The sequence below is a fragment of the Triturus cristatus genome, chromosome 1_2, assembly GCF_964204655.1.
Source record: "Triturus cristatus chromosome 1_2, aTriCri1.1, whole genome shotgun sequence".
Classification (NCBI taxonomy): domain Eukaryota; kingdom Metazoa; phylum Chordata; class Amphibia; order Caudata; family Salamandridae; genus Triturus; species Triturus cristatus.
This window is the reverse complement of record NC_140580.1, coordinates 757,511,213-757,534,584: the sequence shown is the minus strand read 5'-3', so window position 1 is coordinate 757,534,584 and position 23,372 is coordinate 757,511,213. Positions and strand designations below refer to the sequence as shown.

The 23,372-nt window shown below is 47.3% G+C and overlaps 1 protein-coding gene across 1 annotated transcript in view; it reads right to left on the bottom strand.

The window, feature by feature from the left end:
• Positions 1 to 23,372, bottom strand: part of LOC146867961 (S-adenosylmethionine synthase) — a 93,022-nt gene that overhangs the window by 32,758 nt on the left and 36,892 nt on the right. Inside the window, exons 2-4 of the mRNA XM_085608710.1 lie at positions 17,972 to 18,049; positions 2,641 to 2,763; positions 1,017 to 1,129 (exon numbers count right to left, since the gene is read on the bottom strand). Coding sequence (XP_085464836.1) covers positions 1,017 to 1,129; positions 2,641 to 2,763; positions 17,972 to 18,049 — 314 coding nt within the window. The remainder of the gene's footprint in view (positions 1 to 1,016; positions 1,130 to 2,640; positions 2,764 to 17,971; positions 18,050 to 23,372) is intronic.

The following is a 23,372-nucleotide window of genomic DNA, read 5'->3' as shown; positions in this document are numbered from 1 at the left end:
TGCAGAACTTAAATACCCCGCTGCTTGCATACCAGCAAGCGGAGTGCAGCTGCAAAGCACATGGAAAATTACAGGGAGCCCGATGTGTACTGGGATCAGTCTCAGAATTACAAACTATGACAGTTTTTGTATTAAACACTCTTTTGGTATACTTGCTTTTCTATGAAAAGAGAATGTAAACAAAAAAAGATGGATGGGACTGAATATTGTAACTGGTGAGTGCTACGTAGTGTCTATTGCAGGGATCTCCAGTCTTTTCTCAAACAAGATACTGAAAATCATCCCTTGATACTAATATTATTAGTGTTGTACGCATCAGAAAAGATCCCGTTAGTGGTCACCCAATGCAAGACTACCCGCCGTGATTACCATAAGTGCAGGATTGACAGCAGTAATGTAAAAAGGGCTTAGTCAATTTGGAACGCCTCCAAAAGGGAGATACATAAAAGACATGACTGCAATGCCGCCTGGCACCAAGGTATTAATATTAGTAATAAGTCTCCCAATGTTGCATGATTTATCATCCAAATATCAGATTTAAATAGATTTAGGAAATTATGGGTTCTGAAAAAACACATTTTCATATCAAATACACAATTTTCAATATTTGGTATACATATATTAATTCAACCAAACAAAAGCTTCTAATTTAGTAGGCTGGGCTGCACACAGGAGAGCTACTGACAGGTAACTGGAGAGCTACCAGGAGCTCACAAGATACTCGTTGCAGATGCATGAGTCTATTGGTATTCACGGTTTGTGTTTAAGCAACAAAAGTCATACACATGGGGCATCAAGTTAAGAATGGATTTTAAGAACGAGTGGGAGATAAAGGGTGCTGGTAAATGCAAGTTGTAGCTTTCAAGGTAGAAGTGATGAGTTTGTTTACAGGCACACAGGAGGCGGCACAGCAAAAGAGATGGAAAGAATAACGGAGGAGAAGCCACAGCCAACAACAGGGAAGCATGTATACCCACCCAGGCCCAAGAGCAGTCTATTGAGATTTCTCAAATTACCTGATCTCCAGCACCCACGTCCTCCTCGTTGCGATCCAGATGAACACCCTGCGCAATATCAGGCGACTGCTGTTCCAAAGCCACCAGGACATTACAGGTCTTGTAGTCGAAACCTGTTCAGAACAAGTGAGTGATGTCAAGATGTCTTGGCTGCATATGAGTTAGTGCGGTGAACTTCGAAAGGGATGAGGAGGGAGTGTACGAGGGGAAGCTAACAGGAAACACCAAGAAAATAAGCAAGAACTAGACACCGTTGCTCGAGCACACAGATTTGGATGTGTGCCTGTTAATTATAGCATAAACAATGAACAGATAACCAAATTCCTTAAGATCAGTTCGAGGCAGCAAGAAATTAACAGAAAAGGTGAAAAGAAAAATAGAGATAAAAAGGCAAGAGTTTTAACCACATGAATACAACCTCCCTGTGAATCTAAAAACAAATGATACTACTTAAAAGCACCTCTGAACCCAATGGATCTTGATCACAAACTGAGGGTCAAAGCTACATATTACATGGAATTACAACTCATCAGTTAGCACATAAAGACTGTCAAGACAAGCGGATGTCAGCTCTTGGAGGTTGGCTGGAGCTTGATATGTGTTTTTCTGCAAATTTAAAACAATTTGGCACCATTATCTGCAAGCGCTCATTTCTCTGTGATAAACCATGTACCGAAGAGAGCAGATTCCATGCTCAGCCCATCTCTGACGCACTGCCCCTCTTACAGGGACCAAGGACAGCAGCTTGAGCTCAAACAGCATTGTTTCTATGTTAGGGCTATCCATCCTCTCGTCTCTCCTACCTCCTCAATTGGACTTAAACTCCCTGCACCTGCCCAGCCACCTTTATTCAGGATCAGGAATACATTATTGGATGCCTAAAGCACAGCACTGCTCATTTTCTCAAAGCAATAACGAGTCTGTAAAATACTGGGAATAAGCATTCCATGCAAGTTAAATAAAAAATTAAGGACAATCGGCACTGGCAACTCCAAAATGTCTGGTTTGCCTGTAATGCATAGAGTAAACACATGATGGCACTATTACTCTACGCATGCAAAATAATGTAGAAAATGCTGCCACTTCCCCGATGACCTGACATAAGGGTGACAATAACACAAAGTACCTATCTGCGACAGGACATTGCATGATAGTATGACATTCATTAGTATGCCAATAAACACCTAAGGTTGCCTGTAGCCAGACACCAAAAATGATGGCTAGTGCTTTTTTTCCTGACACATAAATGTATACAACTTAATCCAATTGGAGCGAGCATGAACAATCTGATGGAAATTTAGAAAGGCTTGGAAGAAAAAGTAAGTTTATGTTCAGGGGGGCTTATTTTGTCATGATAACTATCACAATGTGAGGTTACAGTACCTTGAACCAGCTGCAATGGGACAGGCAGTGCTTTACAAAGCTTCCAAATAAACACATTCAGAATATGTTTGGTTTTTTTATGGTGTTTTAATGTGCATATTTTGTTTGTACCTTACGTTTTATGTAAAATTTCGAACACTTTGATGGTGTTTTAAATCCACATTTTCGAAAGGGACATGAGATGGGAGGGAAAGGCCCACCTTATTATATAGCTCCAATAGTCCAAGAAGAATGAACCAACCTTTTGCTGAATCGTCATAGCCAATGTGCTTGATGGTGTCTCGAACCACTCGCTGATAGTCCACTACGCCGCGCGAAGTGATCTCCCCGCACAGGAGTACCATGCCCGTCTTGCACACGGTCTCTAAGGGGTGCACAAGTACACAATAAAGGAGTGTTAGAGAGAGCTAGAGCACTGAAGCCAGTCACAAAAAGGACAGTCTGCTATGAGTGACAATTGTCTATGCATCAAGTTACAAAGTTTAACAAGCACACCCTATTACTAGACGTTTAATTATGCTGGCAAAATGTGCATAATTCACGAATTTCGTGTTAAATGGAATTCCTGAAAATCCTTGAAATTTTGCATATTTTTTCCACAAGCGACTAATTCGCACAGAATATATCTTGCCAGGAGAAACTGACTTTTTTTTTTTTTACTTTAAAACAGTATTCTGCCAGTATCTTATGAGGTTATTTTAAACCAAGTGAGTGCTTGCATGGAAATAATCATGCAAGATTCTGGCAAACCCCTTTTTTGCGCTAAAAGTGTAAATACACAATATTTGGGGGGAATTTCACAGGAACAAATATGTGAATCTACTCACCCTTCCCTATTACACACTTAACCCAGTGTGAGAAGTTGGCCTGGTATATGATGTTCACTAGTTAAAGTGACCACCTTGTACCATGCCAAGCAACCCTTATGGTGTGGTTGTAAGTCAACCTTTTCGGACTAGCTGCCCTAGTGGTAGCGTAGGCTAAGCAGTCTTTGAGGCTAAACTCGTTAAAGCGTGTTAAGCAGGCTGTTTTACCAAATGCAACCCCCCTTTATACCAATGAAAGGACACCACACAGATATATATTGAAAATATATATGTATTTATTTCTCAAAGTATCCCCTAGACTCTTTATGAGCACGGGAGCACAAATCGTTAAACAAGACAATGTTATAATATACAGAAGTTGCACTTTATATGGATGGGCCCTGGTGGCCACTCAAACCATATGCTAAAATAGTGGTATAAGTACCACGAACAGGAAAGTGAAAAGGCCTAGGGCCTCTAGAATCGCTGGGCCTACAAGGAGCTAACTTCAGTTAGTGACCAGGAGGTCCACGGGTCGCGTGTGCAGTGAGGAAAGTTACACGTGGGCTCCCATAGGTTTTCAATGGGTGCGTAAAAGTTACAAAGTTACTGCAGAAAGGGTCTTCTGAATGGACTACGATCTTAAGATTTGAAACACAGACAGTAGAGATGATTCTCTACACTTGGGCACCGGAGTGCCAGCTTTACCTCACCCACAGGAAGCGGGTACATAGGTCTCGAAGTGGGTCGGGTTTCTTCTATCGATTCAATGGAGCCTGATGACAAAGATGCTGCAGGCGGTCGGTCCAGAAGAGATTCGGTGGATCCAAGAATGGATCGGAGTTATAGAAGACCTGAAAGCAGAGGGGACAGTGTTCACAGTCACTAGCCAGTGACCGGCGTGGCACCAGGTAGGTACCAGGCGATGTCGGGTGCAAACAGGTGATGGAGGGTAGCTTGTCTCCGCAGCCACGTGGTCCCTGAAGGTCGACGACGTCCAGGAGTCGGTTCACGAGCTGTCCCACGCAGGCTCTCGCTGTCGGCGGTGTCGGCGACTCCAAAGAAGCAAACAAGCCTTGGCAAAGGCAGGAGTCGTGGAAAGAGAGGAAAGCTGATGGTTCTGACCAGCAAGGTCAGAGGGGCTGCTCTTTTGGAGAGCAGCTAGGGCCAGTCTGGAGCAACCAGACCAGCATCATTAGTTTCAAGTTTCGTCGCCAAAATGGCCACTAGCCAACGGGCCAGGGACCGGGCAGGCGCGTCGAGATGCAAAGTGCAGAGGGGCCCCACGCAGATCGTGGAGATGCTGGAGGGCTCACCTTTGGTGCAGATGCTGCTCGATGGTTGGGCTTCTTAGGACCCAAAGCACAACTTGGAGGGAGCCTCTGTCGCTGCGCTTGCAGCTTGTTGTCGGTCTTTCAAGATGGCTGGCTCCACATGTCTCGATGCCTCCACGGGTTCCTTCTTCTCAGGGACTGTGGATCAGGCGGTGAGAGGTCTGGAGGTCCAGGTCTTGTCGGGCTCCGGGCTCGAGCTCCGGCAGGAGGCGGTGGCAAAGCAGACGTTCAATAGCTGGTTGGTGCTTGCGTTAGCAAGATGGTCACTCCCTGACCATAGGGGAGATTTCCTTTAGTCCTCTGTGCAGCAGAGCGTCGAAGTTCCCGTCTTCTTCTGGTTAAGTTGATTCCAGGATGTCTGAAGTCTTAGGACACAGCTCCTACCTTTAAGCGGATTCTAGGGGCCGGACTACCTGCTAGGTCCCTCCCTAAGGGTGGGACCAGGAAGGGGGGTGGTTACACCCCCAATCCTTTGTCCAGCTCGCCCCAGGTCCAGGGCTGGTGTGCCCCAGGACCGGATTGAACTGGCAAATGCACCGAGGCTCCTTGTGAGCCTCAGGCATGTCTGATTCCTTTCAAGCCCTACCTGACCAATACACAAAATCCTGTCTGGGGTGGTGCACACACCTCCCCTGGCAGGAAACCCTTTGTCCACACCTCCCAAGCTGGAAGGACTCCCAGCAGCAGGAGGGCAGACTTGTGTCTGTGGTGGCAGCATCCATTTTGTGGAGCTGAGGCTATGTCTGATTTTACCCGGGTTTCGGGTACTGTACATGTCGTGTCCCTCTAGAAGGGTGGAATGCTAACCCCGTCGCCAGAATTGGCGAGGGGTTAGTATTCCAATTTGTAGGACACCTTACTCGACATGTTTTGATAAAGCCAAACCAAAGATAGCATTTAACGCGAGGTTCATAATGCACTTAAGAGTATATGGTATGACGATATCTGGAAACAGTAGAAGGAAGTTGTTCCGACCACTGCAGACAGGCTCAGCTCAGGCCAGAGCACCATCTCACATGGAACCAAGCACTCTGCCTTCAGGATTGTTAAGGCCTGCCATAGGAGTGACTGATAGGTTAACATGTGTCCCATTTAAGGTTAGGTATAGGTATACTACACCTAAGTAAGAGGTGGTTACACCAACTTACCCCAGCTGAGTGATCAGCCAGTTGTGTCAAATTTGTTAGGCCAGGCCTGGGGTGGCATAATACATGCTGAAGCCCCTGGCAGGCCTTAGATACACCAATGCCCTGGGTACCTAGTGTACACTGTTACAGGGGCTCACAGGGTGATCCACTTCCAATTGGTTATGCACCTAGGGTGCATAGTGTAAATTTAGTAGAGAGAACAGCAGGCTGGGGGTCTGATTGGCAGGCCCACAGCCTCAATATGTCAAAAACCAGTGAAGCAAAAAGCAAAAATTTGGGGTGACCATAGGATAGCAGACCCTACTCTCCTACACAACCCCCCCCCGCCAAACGCAGGGACATTAAACTAGCCTTGACCAGTCTCGTCTTCATGTCCTAAGTGGAAGTACCTGGAGAGACCATCTGCATTCCCATGGTCTGTACCTGGCCGGTGCTCCACTGTACAGTCCATACCCTGTAGGGAAATGGACCACCTAAGCAGTTTGGGGTTTTCACCCTTCATCTGATTTAGCCACAAGAGGGGCTTATGGTCGGTCTGAATCTTGAAGTGAGTGCCAAACAAGTATGGCCTCAGCTTCTTCAGGACCCACACCACAGCAAAGGCCTCCCTCTCAATAGCTGACCAATTCTTCTCTCTGGGGGTCAACCTTCTGCTAATAAAAGCAATGGGTTGGTCTTGACCATCTACATTAAGTTGTGACAGCACAGCTCCCACACCCAACTCAGAAGCATCTGTTTGGACAATAAACTCTTTGGAGTAGTCAGGACTTTTCAGGATAGGTGCAGAGCACACGGCCTTCTTCAGGTCATCAAATGCCTTTTGACAGCTTACTGTCCACTGAACCTTTTTGGGCATCTTCTTGGATGTCAGATCATTAAGAGGAGTCACAATGGACCCATAGTTCTTAACAAACTACCTGTAGTACCCAGTCAAGCCCAAGAAAGCTCGAACTTGAGTCTGGGTGGTTGGAGGAGACCAGTCCTTGATGGATTGTATCTTACTCTCCAGTGGTTGAACTTGGCCTCCACCTACAAGGTGGCCCAAATACACAACCTTACTCTGCCCTATCTGGCACTTAGTAGCCTTGATAGTGAGGCCTGCCTTTTGCAGAGCCTCAAGTACCTTCTTCAGGTGGACCAGGTGATCCTCCCAGGTGGAGCTAAAGACAGCAATGTCATCAAGATATGCTGCACAAAAGTCATCCAACCCAGTAAGGACTTGATTCACTAACCTTTGGAAGGTGGCAGGTGCATTCTTCAGACCAAAGGGCATCACCAAAAATTGATAATGCCCACCTGGGGTTGAGAATGCTGTTTTGGCCTTAGACTCCTCAGCTAATCTGATTTGCCAATAGCCAGCTGTCAAGTCAAATGTGCTCAAAAACTTAGCAGAAGCTAGTTTGTCTATGAGCTCATCTGCCCTTGGAATAGGATGTGCATCTGTCCTGGTGACAGCATTGAGTCCTCTGTAATCCACACAGAACCTCATCTCTCTCTTGCCATCTTTGGTGTGAGGTTTGGGGACCAGAACCACTGGGCTAGCCCAGGGGCTCTCTGAGGGTTCAATGACACCTAATTCCAGCATTTTGTGTACCTCAGCCTTTATACAGTCCCTGACGTGGTCAGGTTGTCTGTAAAGCTTGTTCTTCACAGGCAGACTGTCACCAGTGTCCACCACATGGGTACACCAGTCAGTTTGGCTAGGTACCAAGGAAAACATGTGTTGAAATGATTGTAGAACCTGTCTACATTCAATCTGTTGATGATCAGTGAGGTTGCCTCCAAGGGTCACTCCTTCAACTGAGCCATCCACGGGGTTCTGAGACAACAGGTCTGGGAGAGGGTCACTCTCTTCCTCCTGTCCCTCATCTGTAGCCATGAGCAAGCCCATGTCTGCCCTGTCAACATATGCTTTTAACCTGTTAACATGGAGTACCCTGTGGGGACTCCTGGGAGTTCCTAGGTCCACCAAGTAGGTAACCTCTCCCTTCTTTTCCAGGATTGTATGGGGTCCAGACCATTTGTCTTGGAGTGCTGCTGGGGCCACTGGCTCCAACACCCATACCTTCTGTCCTGGCTGAAACTCAACCAAGACAGCCTTTTGGTCATGCCAAGCTTTCTGTAAGGCCTGGCTTGCCTCAAGGTTTTTGGATGCCTTCTCCATATACTCAGCCATCCTGGAGCGGAGACCAAGTACATAGTCCACTATGTCTTGCTTAGGCTTTTTGAGAGGTAACTCCCATCCTTCCTTCACTAAACACAGTGGGCCTCTTACAGGGTGTCCAAACAACAATTCAAAGGGGCTGTAGCCAACCCCCTTTAGTGGGACCTCTCTGTAAGCAAACAGAAGGCAGGGTAGAAGGATGTCCCATCTTCGCCTAAGCTTTTCAGGAAATCCTTTGATCATACCCTTTAGGGTCTTGTTGAATCTCTCAACAAGCCCATTGCATTGTGGGTGATAAGGGGTGGTGAACTTGTAGTTGACACCACATTCCTTCCACATAGCTGTCAAGTATCCTGACATGAAGTTGGTACCTCTGTCAGAAACCACCTCCTTAGGAAACCCCACTCTGGAGAATGCTCCCAGCAGGGCCCTGGCCACAACAGGTGCTGTAGTGGTCCGAAGGGGAATTGCCTCTGGATACCTGGTGGCATGATCCACTACCACCAGTATAAATCTGTGCCCAGATGCAGTGGGAGGATCCATGGGACCCACTATATCTATTCCCACTCTTTCAAAGGGGACCCCCACCGCAGGTAGTGGTATTAGGGGGGCCTTTGTTGTGCCACCTGATTTGCCACTGGCTTGGCAGGTCACACAGGAGCGACAAAACTCCTTGGTATCTTCATTCATGTGAGGCCAGTGAAAGTGAGGGACAAGCCTGTCCCCAGTCTTGTTCTGGCCTAAGTGTCCTGATAAAGGAATATCATGGGCCAAGGTAAGAAGGAAGCCCCTAAATTGCAGAGGTATAACCAACCTCCTGGTTGCACCAGGCTTGGGGTCTCTAGCCTCTGAATAAAGGAGCCCTTCATCCCAATACACTTTATGGGTACCTTGAGCATTCCCAGCAGCCTCAGCAGCAGCCAGCTGTCTGAGGGGTTCAAGAGATGGACAGGTTAACTGAGCCTGCCCCAAGTCAGCCCTGGAAGGTCCCCCTGTCCCCAGAAACTCAACCTGATCAGGTTCAAGCTCTTCAGGGACAGTTCCTTCAGGGTCCTCTAGATCATCTTCCTGGGAAGGCTGATCATCACCTTGAGGCAGGGGGGAAGGCACTGCCTTAACCCTCCTGTTCTTCTTCTTGGTAGGTGCTTGGTCCATTGTTCCAGGATCCAAGACCTGTGGTTCAGTAAGGCACTTTTTGGCCTGTGACCTGGTCACAGCAAGGTCATGTGGTGATATACCTAACATCTCTGCATGTGTCCTGTACTCCACTTCTGACCATAGAGAACTCTCTAGGTCATTGCCCAACAAACATTCTACTGGGAGGTCTGCACTAACCACAACCCTTTTCAGGCCAGTTACCCCTCCCCATGAGAAGTTAACAACTGCCACACTATGTGAAGTAGTGGCATTGCTGGCATTGGTCACCAGGTATTTCTCACCTGTTATGTACTGTCCAGGATCCACAAAGCCTGGTGTCACCATAGTGACACTGGCACAGGTGTCCCTGTAGGCTTGAGCCACTTTTTCATTAATTAAAGGAGTCTGTCTGTACTTGCCCAGGTTACTGGGGCTCACAGTCAGGGACACATCCATGTCCCCATCACAGACCAAGACTGCCTGTGTCAGGGTTCTGTCTAAGTCAGAATCTCCTTCAGTTCCCATAGTGATTCCCACTACACCCTTTGTTTGGGGACCAACACTGCTAACAGTAGTACTGGGAGCAGGTGCCTTAGGGGCAACAGTGTTGGGGGCTCCACCCTTCCTACAATCACTAGTCCAGTGAGTGGTATTCTTGCAATGTTTGCACCAGGGTTTCTTTGGACCTTCTTTCTTCTTCCCTTTTGGCTGGGACCCACCCTCGTTAGTACTAGTTTGGGGCCCTGTTGAAGACTTCTCTTCTTAAGATTTCTGATCTCCACCCTTCTGGTCTGTTTTCTTCTGATCACCCCCTTGGCCCTGGTTCTTTTGCTTAACCCTGGTTCTGACCCATTTGTCTGCCTTCTTTCCCAATTCTTGGGGAGAGGTCAGATCTGAGTCAACCAAGTGTTGATGCAGTTGCTGGTTCTGACAGTTATTTAAAATCTGTTCTCTCATCATCAAATTGTACAATCCTGTATAATCAGATACCTTACTTCCCAGCAACCAACCCTCCAAAGCCTTAGTGGCACATTCAATGTATTCAGACCAGTCCTGAGTCTGTGTCTTCTGGGTGTCTCTGAACATTAACCTGTACTGTTCAGTGGTTAAGCCTAACCCATCAACTAGGACACTCTTCAGGACTCTGTAGTTTCTGACATCCTCCTCCCTAACAGTGAGGAGTCTGTCTCTGCCTCTTCCTTCAAAGGAGAGCCAGAGGATTGCTGCCCACTGGTCTTCAGGAACCTGCTGCACTTTGCAGGCTCTCTCAAGAGCAGTTATCCATTTGTGGATGTCATCCCCACTTTTGTAGGGGGGCACAACCTTGGACAGGTTCCTATTGTCAAAGACCCTATCCTTGTCCTTAGGGACAATGCTGCCACCAGTGGGTATAGACCCACTCTCTTTAGGTTGCCTAGCCTTACTCAGTTTCTCTTCCATCAGAGCTACTTCTAGCTCCTGTTTCCTGATTCTCAGCTGAGCTTCCTGGATTCTGGCCTCATGTTCCCTCCTCTGAGGGGTGGTCATCCTTCTCCTGGAGTGACCTTGAGAGCCTCTAGAGGCATGAGAAGCATTAGATTCACCTGAGTGATTCCTTTGCCTCCCAAGCCCCTGGTTAAGTCCACTGGGGAGATCCAATGGGATGATCCCATTGTCAGTCCCCAATAGCCTTAGGTTAGCTGGGCCACGTATAACACTTGGCACTGGGCTATTTCTCCCTTCATCCTCACTACCTTCTGTATCAGTACCCTTCTCACTTTCATCCTCTGTAGTATGAATCTCATCTAAGGGGTGACTATTGGAAAGGGGTACCTCAGTAGCATCTTCAGAAGGGGGGCCTCCTGTTCCAGTCCCTAAGGGGCCTAACTGGGAGGCTTTCTTGAGAGCTTTCTGATCTTCATCAGCTTGTAAAAGCTCTCTGAGTTCAGCAGAAGTAGGATTCTTGGGCTGTTTAAGCCCCTTGATATTTGCCACCTGCCTGAGCTCATTTTGATTTAGGGTAGCAAAGAGAATTGGTGCCCTCTGGGGGTCACTCTCGACAGAGATGGGTACCTTGGACCCCTCTGCCCCCTCCATTGCTCTTAAGTGTGGGTGGATGTGTTGCAATCTACCTACACTTGGGTTTACCTACTAAACCTATCTAGTAGTTGTAGTCAGGGTGTGCTACTCCCTTTGCTCTACAACAACTAAGTTCAGTAGAACTTAAGTATATCTATCTTGTTTTATATGTACCTACAGGTACCTATGTGATCTTTCAATTGGTAACCAAGAGATTACAATGGTAAAACACAGCAAGCTCAAATCCAACCGCTGCTCACCAATGTGAGAAGTTGGCCTGGTATATGATGTTCACTAGTTAAAGTGACCACCTTGTACCATGCCAAGCAACCCTTATGGTGTGGTTGTAAGTCAACCTTTTCGGACTAGCTGCCCTAGTGGTAGCGTAGGCTAAGCAGTCTTTGAGGCTAAACTCGTTAAAGCGTGTTAAGCAGGCTGTTTTACCAAATGCAACCCCCCTTTATACCAATGAAAGGACACCACACAGATATATATTGAAAATATATATGCATTTATTTCTCAAAGTATCCCCTAGACTCTTTATGAGCACGGGAGCACAAATCGTTAAACAAGACAATGTTATAATATACAGAAGTTGCACTTTATATGGATGGGCCCTGGTGGCCACTCAAACCATATACTAAAATAGTGGTATAAGTACCACGAACAGGAAAGTGAAAAGGCCTAGGGCCTCTAGAAACGCTGGGCCTACAAGGAGCTAACTTCAGTTAGTGACCAGGAGGTCCACGGGTCGCGTGTGCAGTGAGGAAAGTTACACGCGGGCTCCCATAGGTTTTCAATGGGTGCGTAAAAGTTACAAAGTTACTGCAGAAAGGGTCTTCTGAATGGACTACGATCTTAAGAGTTGAAACACAGACACTAGAGATGATTCTCTACACTTGGGCACCGGAGTGCCAGCTTTACCTCACCCACAGGAAGCGGGTGCATAGGTCTCGAAGTGCGTCGGGTTTCTTCTATCGATTCAATGGAGCCTGATGACAAAGATGCTGCAGGCGGTCGGTCCAGAAGAGATTCGGTGGATCCAAGAGTGGATCGGAGTTGTAGAAGACCTGAAAGCAGAGGGGACAGTGTTCACAGTCACTAGCCAGTGACCGGCGTGGCACCAGGTAGGTACCAGGCGATGTCGGGTGCAAACAGGTGATGGAGGGTAGCTTGTCTCCGCAGCCACGTGGTCCCTGAAGGTCGACGACGTCCAGGAGTCGGTTCACGAGCTGTCCCACGCAGGCTCTCGCTGTCGGCGGTGTCGGCGACTCAAAAGAAGCAAACAAGCCTTCGCAAAGGCAGGAGTCATGGAAAGAGAGGAAAGCTGATGGTTCTGACCAGCAAGGTCAGAGGGGCTGCTCTTTTGGAGAGCAGCTAGGGCCAGTCTGGAGCAACCAGACCAGCGTAGTTAGTTTCAAGTTTCGTCGCCAAAATGGCCACTAGCCAACGGGCCAGGGACCGGGCAGGCGCGTCGAGATGCAAAGTGCAGAGGGGCCCCACGCAGATCGAGGAGATGCTGGAGGGCTCACCTTTGGTGCAGATGCTGCTCGATGGTTGGGCTTCTCAGGACCCAAAGCACAACTTGGAGGGAGCCTCTGTCGCTGCGCTTGCAGCTTGTCGTCGGTCTTTCAAGATGGATGGCTCCACGTGTCTCCATGCCTCCACGGGTTCCTTCTTCTCAGGGACTGTGAATCGGGCGGTGAGAGGTCTGGAGGTCCAGGTCTTGTCGGGCTCTGGGCTCGGGCTCCGGCAGGAGGCGGCGGCAAAGCAGACGTTCAATAGCTGGTTGGTGCTTGCGTTAGCAAGATGGTCACTCCCTGACCATAGGGGAGATTTCCTTCAGTCCTCTGTGCAGCAGAGCGTCGAAGTTCCCGTCTTCTTCTTGTGGTTAAGTTGATTCCAGGATGTCTGAAGTCTTAGGACACAGCTCCTACCTTTAAGCGGATTCTAGGGGCCGGACTACCTGCTAGGTCCCTCCCTAAGGGTGGGACCAGGAAGGGGGGTGGTTACACCCCCAATCCTTTGTCCAGCTCGCCCCAGGTCCAGGGCTGGTGTGCCCCAGGACCGGATTGAACTGGCATATGCACCGAGGCTCCTTGTGAGCCTCAGGCATGTCTGATTCCTTTCAAGCCCTACCTGACCAATACACAAAATCCTGTCTGGGGTGGTGCACGCACCTCCCCTGGCAGGAAACCCTTTGTCCACACCTCCCAAGCTGGAAGGACTCCCAGCAGCAGGAGGGCAGACTTGTGTCTGTGGTGGAAGCATCCATTTTGTGGAGCTGAGGCTATGTCTGATTTTACCCGAGTTTCAGGTACTGTACATGTCGTGTCCCTCTAGAAGGGTGGAATGCTAACCCCGTCGCCAGAATTGGCGAGGGGTTAGTATTCCAATTCGTATGACACCTTACTCGACATGTTTTGATAAAGCCAAACCAAAGTTAGCATTTAACCGCGAGGTTCATAATGCACTTTAAGAGTATATGGTATGACGATATCTGAAAACGGTAGAAGGAAGTTGTTCCGACCACTGCAGACAGGCTCAGCTCAGGCCAGAGCACCATCTCACATGGAACCAAGCACTCTGCCTTCAGGATTGTTAAGGCCTGCCATAGGAGTGACTGATAGGTTAACATGTGTCCCATTTAAGGTTAGGTATAGGTATACTACACCTAAGTAAGAGGTGGTTACACCAACTTACCCCAGCTGAGTGATCAGCCAGTTGTGTCAAATTTGTTAGGCCAGGCCTGGGGTGGCATAATACATGCTGCAGCCCCTGTCAGGCCTTAGATACACCAATGCCCTGGGTACCTAGTGTACACTGGTACAGGGGCTCACAGGGTGATCCACTTCCAATTGGTTATGCACCTAAGGTGCATAGTGTAAATTTAGTAGAGAGAACAGCAGGCTGGGGGTCTGATTGGCAGGCCCACAGCCTCAATATGTCAAAAACCAGTGAAGCAAAAAGCAAAAATTTGGGGTGACCATAGGATAGCAGACCCTACTCTCCTACACCCAGGACAAGCAATTTGGAGTTAGATGGTTTCTTGCTTTGTTTCTACAGTCAAATCCCTGCTGCTTTGGGGTACAGCTGCTTATCCAGGGATGACTCATCTTGCAAACTAAACTATTTATGTGGATTGTTGACCCCTAATCATCAACTTAAAACATATCCTACATCCTAATGTGAATACTTTGTATACCATCATTGTTTTAAAGAATTGGAATGTGACCAAGAGGAATGTCAACGATTCTATATTGGCAAACAGAATTTCATAGACACATTCAATCAAAATTGAAAATATAAAAAAAAAACAATTGCACATCTGAAGACTACTACAGAAGACTTGGGGCCTGATGTACTATTGCAATTTACAAATCAGGATGTGCAATTTGCACACTAGCTGGTTTGCAAATACAAATACAATTTGCGATGTGGCCAAACTACTGCAAGTTCCCCATTTGTAGGGGTTTTTGCAAATTGACATGCCGCATAAATATTAGACAATCATTCTCAAACCTCCCATGATATTGGCAGCAAATGGAGAGATGAGGGAATACAAGAGAGACAAGACCACCATCTACTAATTTGTATTCACAGTGGGAAACAGTTTTGTTTTATAAGCAACCTGTGATCATTAATATGTCTCCACCCCAGAGCGTTTCTTCCAGTTTTCTTGCGTTTTCTTCGTTATATCGAGTAGAAATTCTAATTACTGCAAAGAATAATGTTATAATGTGACGTTACTAACACGCTGTCTCCTTCATGACTTGAGAAAGTTCCCGTGGTGAGAGAAATCGATTTTGGTATAAGACACTAAATCCAATGACACGAAAAAGGGACTCAGTTATTCGAAATCATTCTAAACGGATCAATTAGTATAACACTATTGTAAGTACTGAGACCATTGTGAGATTTGGAAACTTTATTCACATCAGTAACAAGAACTCTGTGCAAAGCGGTTTCAATCGCTAAAAACACACGAGCGTGCTTGAATAATGAAGATACAGAGATTGTGCATCTCCTAATGTTGGAATGTAAAGTGTATGATCATTCTGTGCACCATCGTCTATTGAAAAGATAGAAACAGTACACTAAGACAATGACGTCCGTCCGGGAGTGGACGAACTGCAACCAGGAAGAAGTAACCTTCTAGCAAGAAGACCAGTGTTACCCAAAGACTCTGAGGCCCAACCAACAGCAGCAGAGGAGCACCCAATGGCAACGCAGTTTCCCAATTAGGTGGCAGATGTTGTGTGGAGACAGTCATCCACCCACAGCAGAGAAGGAGCTTCCCAGTTGTCAACAATTGATAAGACACGTCTGAGGTTATTAACCATGAGAAGTAAACTGGGAAGGGTTGTGTGGCCCAAGCCCTCTGGCCCTGAAAAGTGCCAAAGAGGGAGTGGCTGAAGGAAGTCACCCCTATTTCCACCCTGTATTTGGCTGGTACGGCTAGACTGCATAGGCGGGCAGATGCAAGTATCTCTACGTGGACAGGAGAGCAACGGAGGTGAGGTGACCAAGGAGGAGTGATGAGTAATCAAAGATGATGAAGCAAAACTAGTTGCAAACTCGACTCAAGAATTAGTACAACATCATCAAATATGAAAGAGCATAGGGGCACAGATCAATTTGGAAAAAAACAACAATGTCCACATACAGTTTTAAAACCCTATGCTACTCTACAATAAATACAGTAGAAATTACCTTTTAGGGAGAAGGGTTCGATGGGGGAATTTTTAGAAAGGAGTTGGCTTTCCCTATATGTAGCCATGTCTCATTTAAGCCTGTGCCTACATCAAGATATGAGGAGGAGGACAATACAGACCCACAGTAGCAGACTCCATATCCTCCTAAGGTGCTGCCGACTTGTGGTTTTCGGGGCAGAAGAAAGAGAGTTCAGATGGTAACCATGAGGCGCACATACCTTAGGAAGCTTAGTTAGTTATGTCATGTTGGCAACAGTACGTGTGTGGACAAGAAGACAGTCTCAAAGATGGAGGAATTCCACCTCCATCGTGGGAACAGGATAGAAAAGCAATGCTTAAATGAGAAATACAGATGTAATGGGAACTATTGCAAATTACTGACATCCACTTGCAATTGCTAAAGCAGAAAGAGTTCCTGGCATTTTGACTGTCACTAACCATTAGTAGTATCATATTTCAATAAAAATTAAATTTACTTGTTAAAGAACCGAAGGGTAAGATTACAGTATCGAAAGGCCCATGAAACTAGACTGTCCAACCCCCCCCCCCCCCCCCGCGCTCGCCCCACCCCACACCCATGGTGGCATTCAAACAGTGCTTACTTTGAGCTGGTGGTTTGCCTGAACCAGCTTTTAATTGCCAGAACCTGCACTTATGGTGCTGCTGTTGGTGCAATTTTAAGAGGAGCAGAGAAACAGTTGTTTGTTAATTCAATATACATTAAAAACTACTAATACCTGCCACCAAAGTCATTCTTAAAGCTTTGGCAGCTCGAACAGTCTGAATAGTCAATTTGTAGCAGTGTGATGGTTAGTATTTGGGTAAGTACAGTGGCAGTGTGTGGTGCAAACTGCGGTGGCCTCCTGAGGAGGGCCCGGCACTTATTTCTTTTCACAAATTAAGCACTGCATTCAAATCACGCCCTCACGGACCTTTACATCATGAGCCTGCATCATGGTCAATATTTGCTTAGTTTATAAAAAAAATGGCCACATTTTCAATGTGAGCGCAGACTTTCCAAGTATCTGCCTACCACTTAACCACGTTAGACTAAGATTCATGACCAATTAAAATGATACATTCTTATATTATAGCAACATAAAAAGATGATGGACATGGTCAAACGTTCACCTCCAGTAACATATCTGGGTTAAATCCATCGTTTTTTTGGATCACCATGCCACCCCAGTTTAAGCCCCACCATATGCAAATCAGTCTTCACCCTGCCACCCATGGGAACAGTGTAACCCCAACTGCCAGGCCAGGTCCTCCATGGAATGGAAAACAGGCATCCTGGAACCAGTTTCAGGGTATGACCCTTCGTCAGCCAAGCTAGCTTGAATCCAGTGGTATAGCTAGCATGGGACCCACATCTGGGCATGCTCCTCCATAAGGGCAACTATTGCAACACAAAAAGATGATGGACGGAATGCTGAACACTGTCAAACGTTCACCCACAGTTACACATCTGGGTTAAATCCTTCGTTTTTTTGCTCACCATGCCCCGCCCAGTTTGGACCCAGCCATGGATTTAACCCATATCTGTGACTGAGGGTGAATGTTTTACGACATTCAGCATTCTGTTCACCATCTTTTTGTGTTGCTAAATTCTTATATTAAACATGTATTCTAATTAACTGAGCAGACACGTGTTTTCCCTAGATTGAGTTTCAAGAGTTCAGGTTTCGTTTTCTTCGCTAAAACAATGCCAAACAAAAGACACGCCCAGTCTGTACTTTCTGGTCAGCATTTCAATTACAAGCAGTTCAATCAGGATACATTTGGAGTTAATCTGGATTGGAATCACTGGATTAGAGTTTCTGCAATATTCGGAGGATTATAATTCCCAAGGCCACTGGGGGAAAAACTTTCTTTGGTACCATGGCGGTCATAATCCTCTCTTCCTCTTCAAACTCAAAGGGTTTCCAACTAAAAACGTTGGTCGGAAGGCCAAAGTCAGCCTTCCACCACCAGCCAACAAGTAAGATACGCATAGCCTGCAGAGAGATCCGTTCCTACACCAAGCTATGCCTGTGGATTTCCAACTGTTTTTCACCTCAGATTTAAAGATTAAACCCAACTTCTGACGTCCTAGTCTAAAGCTTCCCTTATCTGTAACCACTTTGATGTAGCTGTAAAATGGCCAAGCAGTACTAAAAAATGGCTAACGAAATTAATCAAGAAGTCACTGGACAAGGAAAGTCTCTTACCACAAGCCACCTTTGCATCTGGGTCCTGCTTGAGGTGAGCGTCTAACACTGCATCACTGATTTGATCGCAGATCTTATCTGTAATAAAACACAAAAAGCAGACATGATAGGGTGCAAGACACAAAACTGGAACAAGGTGCACTGATGTAATATAGCCTTATAGCCCGCGGGCTATACCGGCTATTAAAGGCCCGCTGCAGCGTTAAAGGCCCGAGCCGAAGGCGAGGGACTTTAACAAAGCAGCGGGACTTTAATAGCTGGTATAGCCCTGCTACGAAGGGTTATAAGGCTATCAGAACATTCTGCCACTAGAGGGCAGAATGTTCTAACAAATAAAACAAGGCCTTCAGGGAATGGGAGGGGATTCAAATCCCCTCAGGCTCCCTGAAGCCTTTGTTGACAGCCAGAGCTGTGACCAAAGAAACATTGAAATGTTGCAGCGTGCGCTACGAAATTCGTTTTATTTATTTAATTATAATCCATATTCCGGTTTTTAGAACCCCCCCCACCCTGCCCCTCCCCCGCCCCGCCTTACCGCCCCACGGAACTCCCTCCACGGGCCGCGGCTGCATCTTGGTCCAGAAACAGTGTTTTTTTTAGTGACTGAGTCCCAAGTTCTAAGTTTAAAAAAAAGTGCAGGATATGGCTACCTGGGGGGAAAAAAAAATTCTAAATTTTGCAGCAAATTCAGGGAGGATCCGCGAATCCAAAGTAAAAAAAACAAACAAATTACTACTCTGGCTCCCGCGCATGTAAAAAACACCTCCCCCACCCTCCCAGGGCGGGCCAGGGCCAATGGGGTGGGAGTGCATTTATTTTTTTCATTTAGGGAGAGGGGGCACACATGACCTCCCCGAGTCTAAAAAAAGCTCTGGGAACCCCTTCCACTGGGGCCATATCCTAAATAAAAGGTATGGGGTGCTTGTCCCCCCTCCCCAAGCCTCTAAAAGGCTCATAATATTATAATAAAGGGAAGGGGGTGCGCAGCTCCCCTCCCAGAGCCATACAATAACCCCAGGGACCACACCCCCCCAGGGATGGCTCAGGCACAGTGTCCCTGGCACCCCAACCTCTGGGACACCGTCTATTTCCCTGCCAGAGAGCGCGGGCAGCGAAAGTAAAATGTTCTCCTACCCAGTGGAAGAACAAAGCAGCTCCGGTTGGGTGGCAGAACAAAACTTTTCACTGCACCCACTCTTAGGCAGGGAGCAAAATAAAATTACTTCCATAAGATTGGAGCAATATTGGCTCCCGCTGCACCAGTTATAGGTGCAAGCAGGGGAGCCAGGGGGGCTGCAGGGTCCCTGGACCTGCCCCGCAGACCCCAACAGAGACATACTGTGGGGGGCCTCGGGTGGGCACCCCACTTTAAAATAAAAAAACATCTGGCTCCTGCAGGAAGCGGGACTCAGCGGGGTGCCACGGGCGCCCTGGGCTCCTCTGGAGACCCCCAACAAATAAAAGGTGTGGGGTACTCCAGGTGGGGACTGGGTAACATGTATACATATTTCTATATTAATGTTTCGTACAAAAAAATTCTGGCTCATAAGCAGCCCCATTGAATGGGGCCGCTTGCAGGGAGCCAACAGGGCCATTGAGGTTTGGGGCTCCCCTGTGACCCTATATTAAAAACAAAACAACTAGAAAAATATATCAAGTAAGGTTATGTGATTAATAAATGGGTTTAAAACTTATTCTACACAAACAATAGAAAATCAAAAGTTATAGCTCTACCATAAATTTTTAATTTACGCACCACCTTCACATTACTAATTATAACTTGGTCAAATTCGTACAGTGTTGTGAACTCGCTAGCCACACTATAATAACTATAAGTTGTGCCTTTACGATGTGCTGCTTATACCCTTTCATATTACATCACTTATACCAGGTTGAATCATAGCATTCATAACACTTACAACATCTCAAATGATATAATTTGTGAAATATACACACACATGCACACAAATGTTCTCTGCACTTCTACAAATCAGAAAACTATGGGCACCGTTAGAACTGAACTACGCAAATGCTAGAGTCCTTTTATAATGATATGGTGTGCCTGATGTAATGCGCCCTGCTGCTCCAATGAAGCACAATCAATATGGGGTTACTAACGTACCAACCCCAGAAAACAAACTTACAGGACACAGGAATCGGAATGTAGGACCCTAAGCAAGGATTAATCATCTACCATCAGGCAGCTCAGTGGGCTGATGCAATATGTGCAGCTTTCTCTCTGTAAACATCAGTAACCAGTTAAATTTAAGGTGCTCCCTTCTGGGAATTGAATGATGATAACATGATCGCTATAAGGTGAGTGATTTTCACAGAACAAAAACAAAGGTTACAGGGACGTTATAGTTAGGCTTAGATTTCACCCACACAAAACTAGTGAAATTCAGCAGCTATAGGTACCTGAGCTAACTATAACTTACATCCCCCTCAATTGACTGCTTATGACCTCACATATTACATCACTCATGACATCACTGATGACATCTAGTGAGTGCAAGTGATTCAGAAACCTTTCACAGACTTAAAGAGATATACTAAGCTACAGCGCAAGTTAACTTACTAGTCTTTCTGTACTATTGAGTGATACTGTTTCTAACATATGTCATCTGAGTGGCTTTGTGACTGTATCAGTGTGTGAATGGGTGTCGGAGTGGCTGAAGGACTGCGGAGTGGCTGTATGGATTTGCCAGTGGGTGAGTGGCTGTCAGTGGATATCTGAGTGGCTGGGTCTGTGAATGGGTTTGTTTGTGGTGTTCTGGGTGTGTGAGTGGTTGTATGGGTGTGTGAGTGGTGGTTGTATGGATGTGTGAGTGGTTATGCGGGTGTATGAGTAGGTGTGCGAGTGGCTGTTTGGGTGAGTAAGTGGGTGTGTGAGTACTTGTGTGGATGACTCAGTGGTTGTATGAGTGACTGAGTGGTTGTGCTGGTGTGTATGTGGTTGTGCGGGTGTAAGTGGTTGCATGAGTGGTTTTATGAGAGTGTGAGCGGTTGTATGGGTGTGTGAGTACTTGTATGGTTATGTGAGAGGGCAGCCGGTGTTTGAGTGGGCAGCGGGCAAGAAATCAGATGAAAAGTCTGCTCCCAGCGAGCATCCACCTCAGCTGCTTCATGGAAAGTTTTGTGGTGAGCCGTCAAGCAGGGGCCAAGAAAAAGAGGTGTCCCATGAAGCACAATTCCCATGCATTTTCCATAGACTTCGTTAAGATGGGGTACAGCAAAAACTGCTGAACTGAACACCACCAAATTTTTCAGAAAGCTAGATCTTGGTCCGCTGACTGTGCCCTTTATGATTTGGTGTAAGTCCATTCAGTCGTTTTTGAGAAATTAAGGGTAAAAAAATAACTTATCTGAACGGTTAGGTCCGTGAGAGGTTCGAGAGACTCTCACAGGAGCACCATTATAAAAATGGAGCATTGATTGGCCCTGGGAGCTTTATTTCCCTTGGGCCATCTCACTCCTGCATGAGTCAGACCCCATTGGGGAGCAATCTGGTGCCGAGTTGGTGTTGCACTGGTGGAGGTGCACTGATGAGGAGGTGGTGCTGTGCTGATGCGGAGGTAATGTGGAGTGATGCGGAGGAGATGCTGCGCTGGTACAGAGGTGGCGCTGAGTGATGCTGCGGTGGTACGGGGTCATGATGAGGTGGCAGTGCTGCACTGGTGCTCAGGTGGTGCTCTGCTGTCGCTCAGGTGGTGCGGAGTAATGTTGATTTGGTGCTGTGATGTTGTTGTCCTGGTGCTGAGGTGGTGCTGCGCTGGTGCGGATGTAGTGCATTGATGAGGAGGTAATGCAGTGCTGAGATAGTGCTTTGGTGGTGCCGAGTCATGCGGAGGGAACTATTGATATTTTACTGCTGTTGTCTACAGGAAACTTCGCCATATTTCTGTAAGTCAAGCATCCACTTGCGTGCGATGTCCTTGGCAAGTATCTAGAGTTGACGTGATGCACGACCAAGCACTGTCAAAGTAAACACGAGCAGCGGGGGCCGAACGGGACTTTGATCAGTGGCTCATATGAGACTGCTCCGGCGAGATGAACTCAGTTCAGAGAACTGGCCAGGTGTTGAACCACCAAGAAAATGCCCTGTAATTCCAGCCAAGTCCAGAGACGCAGGGGGGGGCCTCTTGACAAGGAGCCCACGACCCTACTCCACCCTGTTTGTTGAAGTACCACATGGCGATAGTGTTGTCCATGAACGCTTGGATTAGCTTTCCCTTTATGGATAGTAAAAAGGCTTTCAGTGCCAGTCGGATCGCTCGAAGCCCCAACAGATTGATATGAAGCCTGGCTTCCGCCGGAGACCAGAGTCCTCTGATCTTCACCTCTCCCAGATGGCAGCTCCATCCCAGAAGAGACGCATCTGTCACTACTGTGAGATCTGGGTGAGGAAGGGATGAGGGATCTGCCCTTGACCCAATTGCGATCTGTCAGCCACCACTGCAGGTCTTTCACAGTGCCCTCTGAGATCTGAACCAGGTCAGCGAGACTTCCTTGATGCTGTGCCCATTGGAACGTCAGGTCCCACTGCAGAGCCAGCATGTGCCATCGTGCATGGGTCACTAGCTGGATGCAGGAGGCCATGAGGCCCAACAGCCTCAGAGTCATTCTCACCAAAATCCAGGATAGAGGCTGAAACATCGGTATCATAACCGGACTATACTGGACTCACCATTTGGAAGAATAGGCCCAAAACTGCACCATGTCCAGAACCGCACCAATGAAAAGAAGTGTCTTTGAGGGGGGCAGGTGAGACTTCGGCATGTTGAGAGTGAACCCCCACGAATGCAGGAGGTTTGCCGTAGTCTGGAGGTGGGAGAAAACGGTTTGGGGTGAGCCCGCCTTCAACAACCAGTTGTCGAGATAGGGGAAGACTGGAACCCCTGACCTCCGCAGATGGGCTGCGACCATAGTCATCTACTTTGTGAACCCTGGAGGGGCGCTGGGGAGGCTGAAGGGAAGCACTGCAAATTGAAAGTGCTCGTGGCCCACCGTAACCCGCAGGTAGCGACAATGGGTAGGCAGGTTGGGTATATGAAAATAGACATTCTGCAAGTCCCTCGCTACCATCCAGTCTCCCGGGTCCAAGGGAGACAGGACCTGAGCAAGGTTGAGCATCTTGAACTTCTTTTTTGAGGAAGTAATTCAAGGGCTCTGAGGTCTAGGATAGGACGAAGGCCTCCGTCCTTCTTTGGGGCCAGAAAGTAGCGGGAATAACAACCACCGTCTACTTCTGGCCCGTGAACCCTCTATAGCTCACTTGGCCAAGAGAGTCTGGACTTCCTCCGGCCAGCTGATCGTTCACTGGAGGCATAGATGCGGGGGTAATCTTGACGGAGAGGGAATAGCCACATCGGGCTATCTGCAATACCCACTTGTCCGATGT